This window comes from Boleophthalmus pectinirostris, unplaced genomic scaffold (genome assembly GCF_026225935.1).
Source record: "Boleophthalmus pectinirostris isolate CB_2022bp ecotype Guang Dong unplaced genomic scaffold, ASM2622593v1 HiC_scaffold_12, whole genome shotgun sequence".
NCBI lineage: Eukaryota > Metazoa > Chordata > Actinopteri > Gobiiformes > Gobiidae > Boleophthalmus > Boleophthalmus pectinirostris.
The window spans coordinates 15728081-15741159 of NW_026571018.1; the positions used below are offsets into that span (position 1 = coordinate 15728081).

Here is a 13079-nt window from a genome sequence, read left to right on the forward strand (position 1 = left end):
ATCGAGTATTGAGCCTTTTCCTTAGTATCAAAATCAAGCTTAAATGTTAGTATTGTGACAACACTAGGTCACCATAATTGTATTGTATTCACAGTTTCATGCACTAAACAGTGATCCTTGTTCTAGCATCTGCGTTCCTTTTTTTGAACAATATTCGTTGAGCTGAACATTCATTGAAACTTAGTGTGTATCTCATTTGTTTTGCTGCCAGTCGCCGATTTATCAGATTTGTTTTTTCCGCTTCACCAACCATGGCACCTGCTCTCTCTCTCTTTCTCTCCTCCATTCAGTTCTTCCACTCGTATTATTTTCATTTTTACTTTGTGTGTGTTATCTGTTATCTGGACGTTGATAAAGTCTGGCGTCATGATAATTATTAAAATTTCTGTCTGGGGGTTGGTGAAACGTAATACTCCCTCCTGAATTCTGTGTCATTTTTCATGCAGTACCAGTTATGCACTACCTGTCCAGCAGAGGCCCTCGCTGGGATACCGGGATAATGATCACCTGACTGGCCTCTTATATGAACTTCCTGCCTGTGTGACGTCTCTCTCTAGGTCATTGCTGGTCAGTCTGCTTTATAGCTGTATTTTTTTCTCCAGGTTAGAGCCACCTTTGCTGGTCGGGCTTGTTTACAGTCACCGCAGCAGGCTACCCACAGAGTGACCTGGACAGTAGCAGATACCCTTTTCAAAGTTCACCTTTATTTTGACTTAATTTGGACAAACTTGTTGAAAATACAGCTGTAGGATTAAAGATGTGTTGTGTAACTTTTCTGTTGGGGGGGCTGCTATGATGCTGTTGCTTTGCCGGGGATGTTCCATAGTAGAGCATTATATGGATCACAATAACATTTATTCAATTCTGGGTGTTTTTGTTGCTAAAAAAAAGACATTGAAAAATTCACATCTTTACTGCGAGTAGGACTTTCTCTCTACAGATTTTACCTGTGACTTGTTTAAATGGCATACCTTGTTTATCACTAGGGAGGATAGATACATTTAAAGCCATACTCTGGAATATTCAAGGCAAAGTAATAACATCTCCATAGTGAAAAGGTGGCAGATCCTCCACCAGACATGTTACATAATGCACCTTTATTTCAGTGTGTTTGCTGCAGTGCTGGTTATGTCAAATGGCACAAAAGATTATGTCATTACTACTTTGTGAAATTGGATCTAGGGCTACTCATGGCTAATTACAAGTGTTCATTATTGGAGGGTGCTTTACAATGCAAAGGTCATAGCTGACTGTAATATTTCTTAATAATAGGATTGCACAATATACTTTCAAAAGACATCAAAACTGCAGTTTGAGTTGGTGTGTATCAAATCACAAAAGCTGCAATTATTTATATAATAGAATGTTTTCTGTAAAGAACTAAGTATTCTGTCTTTTTTCTCTCTCTCTGAAAAAAGCAATTAGATTTATTTCCAAAATTGTGCATCCCTAAGTAAGCATTAAACACTGAGGAGCCGCACTTCAAGTTAAAACTGCATAATGCATGACTCCGAGTTGTTTAATGTGCTTATACCATGTTACAAGCTGAAATGTCTCACCTGTGAATTTGAAAAGTCTGTTAACTGTCTATAAATGTCTAAAATATAAGTTATTTCAGCATTTTAAATGAAGCTAGTTCCTACTTCCTACTCACAGCAGTTTGTTGGGGATGGCCGCTGAGCAGTGATATTGAATGTGATTTAAGCCAAACTGTTGCCGGACTACTTGCATTATGCAGTATTAACGTTATTATGCAGTATTAAAGTGCCTATGACAGAACATATTTCACTAAAACACAATTAAGATCATTATGTTTTAGATTTTACTTCTTCTTCTTTTCCCAATTTGGCCATTTTTTAGGTATTAAATTTTACTTCCCATTTGGAGAATTCCATAACTGATCCCTAGCCACCATACTGTATACCTTTATTTTGCAGAAATAAAATTACAAGTAAAAAAAAAAAAAAGGTTTGTAAGTAAAAATTGTGCCGAACTTTTGAACAGAAATCTCCCTAACACTATTTTATCAGTATCTCTAAAATAGAACTCTCTACTTTCTGTAAATTTCAACACGTTTTTCAACTTTTCTCTGCAAATTGCTTCTTGGTTGTTGCAAACTATAATTTACATTTACAACAAGTATTATTCAACAAAATTAAGCCAAAATTTGAGATTAATCTGAAACATATGCACAACAGCTAACCATTGGTATTTTCTCTGACCATGGGACAACGTAATGCAATTAATAATATACATGTCTAAATTAACTCTATGTTTGCTCATTTTGCTTTACTTACCTGACTTCTATACCAACCACACTCCAACAGCTGGATGAGTTTAGGTCAAGACTCCTGCAGAGCTCCATACAGATCAAGTGTCCTTGAGTGAGGCTGAATGATTACCGGCTCCATACTGCAGGCCTGTTTAAATATAAAAACAGTCAGTACTTAAAGTGATTGGCACTCGGTAGTCTGTAGAGATATATGGGAAATATCAGCAATGAAATGTGTATTGGACATTGATTTAACTTCACACATTCTTCACTTTCTGCTCATAAGTATGGTTTATAAGGATTCATAAAAGATATATTTTTGAAAACACCCAGTATACTAAACAGAACTACTTCTTCAGTATCCATATACACCGAATTCATAAATCCTTTTGATAATATCGAAACTATTGCATTAAAAAGGCTAGTGCTACCACAGCAAGAGCTACTGCTTTTAGGTTATAGCAGTATTTCTTCTAGGCTTAAGTTACTGTGTGTTTCACTAAAGAATAACCTCTTGAGTGCGCCAATAGCCAAGACCATTTATAGTGTATTGAACAATTTTCAGAGCTTGATATAGCCTTATGAAAGGTATTTACTACACTACACCATAACCTACTGCAATACCAGGGGCGCAGAAACTCGTATAATACAAGGACCCCCTTGAAAACGAGATGGTGACACATCTCAAGGGGCTTATCCTCCAAACAAATAAATTCAAATTCATATAAACCTGTATCGTGGACTATGTATTTACAACATTATATTTGTATATTAAGGGGTTTACATTACACAAAATTGATTCTTGTGACAGTTAAGTCATATTATAATGTTGTTACCTCATCAAAAACGTAACCGGAGTTGTGTTTTGTTCCATTCACACATGTTTGAGTAATCCTGATTTATTATTTTAGTCTGTCTACTAGGGGATGTAACAATAACCAAAATATTGTGATCGTATCGTCAAAGTTCGCACAATAATATCGTGGATCATCACAATATATCGAATTACAAGTGTCTTTGCTTAAATGAAGAGTTATGGTGTAGCAACAGATAAAAGCACACAGAGGGAACTACATAGACCATGATCCTTTGCTCCATTTCAGTGCAGAATACAAGAAGAAATAACAGTTCTAAGCACTTTTAAGTCTTAGTTCTTTGGATTAAGTCTTGTTAAGGGATTTTTTTGTTAGCCTCCACAAAATATCGCAAATAAATATTGTACCATGAGATGTATATTGTGAAAATATTGTACTGAGAGATTTGAATATTGTTACATCTCTAATCGTGAGCCTCCCCACCATATCGTGAGCTTTCCCACAATATTGCAATAAATATCGTACCGTGAGGTTCATACCGTGATGATATCGCATTGTGAGACTTGGATATCGTTACACCTCTACTGTCTACATCTCCAAAACTCAAAATGCTCTGTCCATTGTTGCAATTCCGAGGCTGAAATCATCCAAATGTTTCTAGAGAAGGTGTATGAAGTTTAAAAACACAGTGGAGCACTTTCTGAATTACCACATGACATCACAAGGTGGGAGTGTGAGCGAAACAAAACGCAACTCCAGGCATGTTTTCGATGCTGAAACATTGTAACGTAGGCCTAGATCAGAAAATAGCGTAATATAGTCCCTTGAATATACTAAATATACACTTTCGTAAGCCTCCGCAGCCGTCATGTAGACCAATAAAAAGTTACTTAACAAGATTGCTGGCGGGAAAACACCAATTTGTTCTTATCTTCTTGAGTCATGAACAAAACCAGATACATTTCCTTTCAGTCTCAGGAGGGATCTGCTTAACATTAACCACAAATACATGCGCTCGTACCATTTCACCGAGGCGCTTCCGGGAATTGGGCCACGTTTTCTGCGTAAATGACCACCCATAAAAAAAAGAATAATAACACGCTAACAGGTGCATAATTACTCAGATAATTTAGTGTTACTGTGCAGACACACCACTTATCTAGTTGTCCACTTTTCTTAGTCATTGAAGAAATATTTAACGCGTGTTTGCGCTTGATTAATGGTTTCCTGGGAAAAATAAAGCTATTGCGCGTTAGGTGGTTGTACCAGTGTGACCACATTGCTGACTGTGTGATTAATTCGGTTAGCCTTCATTACTTACAATTTGTTTGCCCTTACTGTTGATTCTTGTGACAGTCGTGGTGAGTAATCTGATTAAGTGGAATTTTCTCTTCCTCTTCCATTTATAGATTTACCAGATGACCGATAGTTGTGAACTCTATTGTTAGAGTCACTGTAAGGTTATTTGCTGATAGGGTGGCTACCTCGATAAGTAGAAAAAGAGGGTGAGGGTGGAGGGGAAAAAACCCCGAAATAAAACATCTAAATCTCACTTTTAATAACTCACGTGGCGTCAATAAAAAGTAGGGTATTGTTCTAATAAGTAGGACGAGGTATTGGGAGCTTGTTTTGTAGAATAACTTAAAGAGAGTTCAGTGGTCACTTTATTTGTAGCCCCGCGCAAAACTTACTGACACGTTGTTTCTGTTTCCCCCAGCGCCTGCAGAGGGCATTGTTTCAGGCCAAAAGCCCCGTGTATGAGCTGCTGGTTCTGCTGGTTCCTCCTCCTCCCTCCTCTCGCGCTCTATCCTGGCGCTCCGCTCCATACTCTCTATTTCACCTGCGCTCCGCGGCTGACAACACCACTACTCGGGGTTCCCTTTCGGACTTTCCACGCCGCCTTCACCGCTACAGTGACATATCTCCGGGCTCTAGGCTATTTGATCTCCTCACTCCGACTTCAAATCACCGTCTGTCGCCAGAGGTTTTCCCTGGACCTTGAGTCTACTTTCCAAGGATGGAGTCGGCTGCTTTCCTGTTGCTGTTTTCCGTGTGCGCTGGGACGCTTCTTCAAGGTAAGACTCGTTCTTATAATATGCTGCCGAACTCAGGTCACCAAAGTGTGCATTTAAAGAGGCAATGAGTAGATTTCCGTATTTTATTTCTTTTCTATGGCTACTCCGGCGAGGAACTCCGTGGCAGCGAATAACTTGCACCTGAAGTTATCGCTTTGACATTGTTACAGTGATGGATATCCCTGACTGCGCTTCTGCTGTTTTAGACTATAGCTGATCAATGACTTATTTTTTCATAGACAATACAGCTCATATTTACTGAAAGGTTTGGCAGTTTGTCAGGGTATAAATATCCCAAAGGGAAAAAAACTCGTTTTTGATGAGTTTTATAGCCTCCAGCCACGAGTTTTGGAGCATTTTGCCCGCGTCAACCTTACGCACTAGACTGTAAATAAACAGGTAAACGACATGCAGGTGTGCTCAGGCTGCGCAGCCCCGGGGGTAATGACTTTAATAAAGCCCACTCCCTGACCGTCTCTGACCAAACAAACAGAGCCCCCTCCTCCTCTCCCTTCTCCCGTGGAGCGGTAATGCGGTGTCATGGTGCTGAATGTGAACCCCGGGGTGAAGATGTGGTCGCTGCTATCAGATCATTTGTTTGTAATTAGTGGATGTGGTTGTTTAGATCCACGTGTAATCCAAGCCTCTGTTTGTGTGTCTAGAGCGTGGCTTGGTTTGTGCAGCCTGTTTATTATTGGCAGTGTTTAAAAAGACCAGGAGAAGAATGCCACACACAGTTAATGGCTTTTGTCTTTATGTGACTCTTGGCTAACACACAAATGAGTTGGACTTGTAGCACTAATCTTTTCCCACACATCTAATAAGAATAGCCTGGTATGTTTGTAATGTCACTGATAATTCTGTGTCTGTATGGGAACTGTATTCAAAGCTCCTGGGGCTGTCTAACTCCTATTTTGGGACGCAGCCCTCAGCCTCAGCCTGTCTAATTTCAAAGGCTGATAGCGAATGTCTTTTCTTGGTGGAAAAACAAGGAGCATGCTCCTAAAAGCATCTCAAAGTATCACCCGGACTGGCACCGTGACAGCGGCCAGTGTCACTTACCCTGGATAAGTGAGAATAAATGTTTTTTTCTCTCTGCCCTTATCTCATGAGTTGTGTTGTGTCAGTGGCCATCTCTTGGCATTCACAGAGCTGCTCTTTGTCAGGCGGCTGGAGGGCAGGCAGCCTGTCTGGCCACTGCCTTGGTGTGTGTGTGTGAGGGGCATTGGGCGTAGTGTATGTGCGTGTGTGTGTGTGTGTGTGTGTGTGTGTGTGGGGGGGGAGGAGGGAAGGGGTGGGGGGCTGGGCGTAGTGTATGTGTGGGGCAGTGGGCGTTCTGTCTGTGGGGGACAGTGGGCGGAGCGCAGGGGGTGATTGGTGGCATAGCTGGACGGCCAGGGGCTCCATCTCCATCACTTGATCTGATCTGAACCGGCTCCGCTCCACTGACTTCACGGAGGCAAAGAGGGGGACACTTTTTTGTATCTCTGGTCACATTTCATTCATGATGAAATCCATATTTATCCTGAACATAATGACAGATAGCACCAGCGCAGATAGCAGCCCAAGTCAGTTTCCAGCTTGATCTGTAGCATTCCACACATCAAAGAGTGAGGACTTTCAAAGCCAGTTGGAAACTTAGAAGTTTGAAACCACAGGAGGCGTTTCAGGGTGACTTTAGCGTGGTATGCTGCCAGTGCAGATGTGAAGGATACAGCACAAATGGGCTGTTAACAGAGAGAGAGGTGCATAGTAAACACTGTTAGACAAAGTCATCATTAGTGACAGGGAATGACATTTGAAGAAAAGCCGTAGCACACACTCTGAAGTTTGGTACAATTAAAAGCACTTAACATAATTCAGATTGATCCCCTGTGGTGCTAACAGGACTTAAGACCAGGGTGGGACTTTTTTAGATCAGCTGTCATTTCTCTATTGTCTTTGTAATGATTGGATTGTCCCTGTAATGATTTGTTCTAGGATCTGACTGAGTAACTAGACATGCTTTTCATTGTGTCTCTTGTAGTAAGTAGCACAGAGTAACCCAGACCCACTTAAGCAAGTTCAGACATGTGGGACTCCAATCAGACTTCTTTGTCATCTCCTCAAAGACGCCCTCTCCATGTTCCCCTAGCCTGAGACATGATCCACCACACAACACCACAGCTTGATTAGAAACACATTTTGTGAGCCACTGCTGTCAAATGTTATTTCATGTTCCTTATATTGAATGGCAGGTCACAAAACGTGGCTCTCATGTTCTGCTTTAAAGTGGCATTAAGTGGCAGAACAAAATGGATAACTCAAACTAAGTGGAACGGAAAGTGACACGGATTTAAGACTGGATTTTCACCGGCGTGTTTAGGTTCAGACTCTTTGGGGATCTACCATCTCGAGACAGCTGGATGTCATATTTCACTTTAATTTTCATTTCAGTCACTCTGCAAGGTTTCGATTCAAACATATTGCTTTCATATTTAGAGTTTCATATTTAGGTATTTGTTAAAAGGATATTATGCAAAATTGATTTTTTCATAGCTTTCTACCTTGTTATAACGTTGTTCCCTCATCAAAAACATGCCTGAAGAGGATTTAGATGTCATTCATGCCTGCTTGAGTAATTTACCGATCTCTTCTGTGCCCTATAGGAACCCTCCTTATGGTGAGCTGTAAGATTTCATTAGCAGGATGCACCTTGGCTGTGCTGCGACTGTGCTCTGAAGGCGGACTCAGAGCTCCAAAATGAAAGTGAAACTTATTAAACATGTTAATGATTTGACGCATGTAGCATTTTCAAAACAATAGACGGTAACACGGTGATGTGTTGGGAGGGGGGGGTTTGCCCAGAATGACATTACAATTTAGAAGTATTTTAATGGGAAAATACCTTGAAATCTCTGCATTATTTTGGCATATCCTCACAGATCTGACCTGTAACTTGACCTGGTGGTGTCACCTGCTTGTCTCCATGGCAATAGATAAGTTTTGCTATGCCATACTCTTTAACATTCCCTGCAAAGAAATAACACATGGCATATCCTCCACCAGAATGTTACACAGTGCACTTTAAATAAAACAAAATTAATCACCGTCTACGACTATCTATAGACATTTTAACAGAGGATTACTTAACAGTTAGGACTATGAGGTGTGTACTACTCATCTGTAATTTGAAACGTCAAGCTAAAAAACCTGTAATAAAACCACAGAGCAATAAGTACTTAATGATATCAGCACAGACCCGCCTGTTTAACCCCATAAGAACTCTGACGCTCCCACTGGCCGTCCCTAATGCATTCGTCTCAATAAATCAAATGACGCATAATTGAACATTAACCAGCTGCTAGTTAATACCACACCAGATCAAAACACAGCACTCATCTCTTCATCTGAATGGACAGAACATTTCCCCTGTTAACCATTCCCATCACAGACCTCCTCTCCCAGGCGCGTTACTCTACCTGGCCCTTTGGTGTACGGCTTTGATCCTTGCCTGGCGCATTATAACTCATAGCAGCTAGCCTGTAATTATATTCCACACACATGCGCTTTGAAATGGACCTAAGTGCAAGAATGCCTAAGGAGGATAGCGCCTCTACTCCCCCTGTGCCAAGGGAGGGACTGTTAAATTTTAGTGTTATGATTATTCTGATTTTATGGTTGTCGGGGATATTATTTGGTGCTGTGAATGGAAAAACTAGTTAAAGTCTGTATTCATTTGAATTTCAACTGTTTAATTGGACACTATACCTGTATAATTTTTTTTAGCTAACTTTCTGGCTTTCTGGCAGACTCTTAGATGTGGATTTTTATAAATGTTATTATTTATTATTTTTACTGTCTTAAAAATGTGAAAAACAGAATAAGTTGTTTTTAAATGTTCTGCAGTGGTCCAAAGTTATTCCCCACTTACGTTATGCATTCAGACCATCCTACTTAGGCCCCATCCACACTAGTACTAGTATGCATTCGAGTAATTTTTGTTGTGGATGCAGTGTTCATTCACACGATCTGGTGTCGCCAGCTCCCATGAATTCATCTACGAGTACGGGTCTGATCTGGCATTGTGTGGACTCCTGAAAACGCTGATACGCTGACGTAGGAGCTCTAGTTGCTGTAATTATTGAACCACGTCACTGTGACTTGCACCTTCCTGATTCACTGGGTTTGTGACATCGGTCATGTGACGCTATTGCAGAAAACAGCTTAAACAAACCCTAGACAAACGAGAAACAGAGCTACTTGCTAGAAGAAAAGACTGTTTTCATGCTTGCCATGTTCCTCGGCTTGAAATCGCTGCTACAACTTCAGACACGGTGCTCCTTTGCTTGTTTTTACTGCCCACATGACGTTGTAAAGTCGTGACGCCAGCCTAATCATGTCATGTGACTAGCGTTTCAGGTGGTTTCGGGTTACTGTGTGGATCATGTCGGGCCGCAAATCGTTTCCAATATGGTGATACTGTGATTTGTTTGAGTGTAAACGTAATTCATGCAATAAGTTTATAAATGCTTTCCACAAGGCCAGGTAATGCTAACAACAACAACTAGTATGCCAACAATACACTTGCTGGTTCACGGATAATAAAACAGTTTATAATTAAACACAAACAGCATACGTACAATGGCCTCATTTTGAACTTACAGAACTTGCTTTTACAATATCTCTATACTGGGATAAAACAAATTTACTTTACTCATTTAAAGAAATTTACTTTACTCATTTTAATTTTCTCATGAAAAAAAAGAAACCAGGCACCACCCCTTTAATCAAGCCCACCCTACATCTGAGTGAACGCACCATAACTTAAAGCTATAAAACAGGTCACCCAGACTGGATAATGTGTAAGGTATGCACTTTCTGTAGCTTAAGGGGACGAGTATAGCTTGTATGCTGCCTCCCTCTGCCCTGACATGTAGCCTCGATCGTCACTTTTCTGCAGGGGAAATACCTCGATGGGGGGGTGCAAAGGTAAAGGCTAAAGAATATTGAAATATGAGAGGGTCCAAAGAAGGGGCTTTGGGGGGTCAGCTTTCTATCCACAACCCCCAGTAGCGCGATTTATGAAAGGTCGAAGTCTGTTTGAAGCACCATCTAAATCTTTCTCTCAGATGGTTCTGGTTTGATCCGCTGTTCACAGACTTTTGTTGCCCACTCCCCCTCCCAGCTCAGGCATGTCCCGTAAACGTCCCATAATTCACCTGGGTCATGTAAAGGGGGTTAAAGTTGACAGTGTTTGCTCTGGGCCGAGAATAATGGCAAGTCCCAAGAGGTGGCATTATTTTGAAAGAATTAAGTGTCGGATATACAGTCGTCACAGCGATTCAAGCTTTGATCACTATATCCTTCTGAAGACTTGACTTTAAAGATGCATTGTGTAACTTTTCTGGTGCTGTTATTGCTAATATTGTTATTGCTGTGTCTGGAATGTTTCACAGTATGATATTAAACCTTTCTATCTTCATGGAGCCCAAACTAGATCAAATTACAGGTCAGATTTATGGAGAGGTGACCTATTCACAATCAGAATCCCTGTTTTTTTTTTTAGGTATTTTTGAGCTATAAAACCACCTGTAATTTAATAAATGTAAGATAGAGCTGTTTAATGTCATACTGTGGTACATTTCAGACAGAGCAGTGACATATTCATAGAAAAGAGCAGGTGACGGACCGCCAACCAATCCAAAAAGTTACATCGCTTTTTGTTGGGGAGTGTCACAGAGAGCTTCCTGGTTTACATAGGCTTGTGGGCTGGTCTTGCGTCTGTTAGATACCGCAACGACACTGATTTACCTAACTCTGTGGACCTAATTTGAATATGCAAAATATTGGTATACAATTGCTACCAGTTGTTCCCGACTGATCTTAATTATTTAAACTGGTGTCACTTTATTTCAAACTTTTCTTTGAGTGGGTGTCATTGTTAGAGCTGTAGACCTTTAGTCATTTAGTTGATTCATTATTTATCATGATTATAAGCATTTATGTGCACCACAACAAGAAAGGAGAGAGCATGGGGTCAGTTAGCTGGAGTTTTGGGACTGACGTGACAGTTTAATCTGCCTTTTATGATAATGCTGTTTACTAGGGATGTAACGATATCTCTCGGTACGATATTATCATGATATTTTGGAGAAATTGATATAATTGTAAACAGCACACTTTTTTTCTTTTAAAATACCCTGACAAGATTTTGGTGTGAATTATGTCCATAGTGAATTAAGTCCAAGAATTCAAATTAAAAACATAACTTCATGTTGTCTGTGCTGAAATTAATCATGGGATATGTAGTTCCCAGTGTTTATGGGCTATTGCTACTATAAAAATGCATTTAACCAAAGGAACTTGTAATTCGATATATTGTGATGCCCCACAGTATTATTGTGAGACTTCTGACAATACGATATCACAATATTTTGGTTATTGTTACATCCCTCCTGTTTACTTGTACTTCTATAGTAGTTTTTGCCCAAGATACTAATTAGAAAGACAGAGAGTGAACCTTTAGTGAAGAAAGAAGATCCAAACAATCAGTCAAAAAATCAGATACTAATGATAAAAATCAAAACATAAATTAGTATGGAAACTAGATACTTATTTAAGCAGACATTGATACTTATAAAAAATTACTAAAAATCACATTCACAGGACAGAAATGAACCTTTCCTGAATAGCTTTAGAATGAGCTTGAGCTGTATACAAGCACATAGGCTAGTATACACCCATGGACCACTAGGGAACTTACATGGACGACGAGGGATTACACAGATACATACAAGGCCACATGGTAATAAAAAAGAAAATATGATTTAATGTGCAAAATGAGATTCAACTGTCTAAATAAAGCGTTTTACTGTCACCGTTTTATCGGAATCAGCATTGTGAATCAAATTTATTCCTTTTAAATTTTTATGTTGTAACACTACTCAGCAGAGTTTGTATAATATTTTTTTAATACAATCAACCTTGAGTTCTGAGTCCTCACTAAAGCATAGAGTGTCCCCATTGCACCTGACAAAAGCCCTGTAAATCTGCATCACACTGTGCATAATGATAAGATCACAAATCACCCTGTTCTTATATTTGTAGCTTGTACCTCTGCATGTTGCCTTGGCAGTAAGTCTGAGCATAGGGCTGATTGAACACTTCCCTCCTGGAGCCCTGAGCTGGATTAACAGTTCAGTCAGCAGCCTTGACAGCTTCTATGTGGTGCCAGTTAATTAATTCACTTGTTTTCCCTCATTCATGTGTATATATGCAAACATACTGTCCAATAGAGGTCCCAGAGGAGTGCCGAATAGATGAAATCTTTAATAATGTGTCCTCCCCGATGCTGAGAAAATATACCAGGCGTTTCTGCACTTGGGCAGTAGACCTTTATTCATGCAGTCGATAAATCGGTCTATGGTGTCTTAGTCGACCAAAAGGTACATTTGCATTCGGTACTGAATCAGAATTGATACTGAAATATTGCTGGATGAGGCTATCGGCTTCCAAATAATGGTTTAGACAGTCAGGATGATTGGACATAATGGGCCCAGAAAGTCTCAGAATGTTTGAACTTTTATTTATACCAAGCTGTTGTGTCGAAAATGCTGGATCAATGCATCCCTAATTTATATGGAGAAAGGCAGGAAGGAGAAGTTAGTGAGTAAGTTAGCTGAAGATTTTAAATTATTTGGTATTATATGGAAAAGGGCAGATTCAACAAATGAATCTGTCTTTATATAAATGCATTGTTTCCTAGTACGTTTCCTGCATAAATAATTGTTTTCAAACTTCCGTGCAGTTGTAATTTTGTGAGTGCAGTTTGGGTAAGACACACAGAGATATATAATAGTCTTGGGAGTTTTTGTCACACCTCCTTTTTAGTCGAATAATTGATAGGTAGGACATACTTTTAGCCGACCAAGAATT

General features: G+C 39.8%; 1 protein-coding gene across 2 annotated transcripts in view; it reads left to right on the plus strand.

Moving 5' to 3' along the window:
- Nucleotides 1–4831: 4831 nt before the first annotated feature.
- The window catches only part of alcama (activated leukocyte cell adhesion molecule a), a 252649-nt gene continuing 244401 nt past the window's right edge, over nt 4832–13079 (plus strand). Inside the window, exon 1 of one of the 2 annotated variants that reach the window (XM_055148331.1) lies at nt 4832–5162. In XM_055148331.1, coding sequence (XP_055004306.1) covers nt 5105–5162 — 58 coding nt within the window. In that variant the 5' untranslated portion in view covers nt 4832–5104. The remainder of the gene's footprint in view (nt 5163–13079) is intronic. The other variant, XM_020934550.2, reaches the window with a different exon arrangement.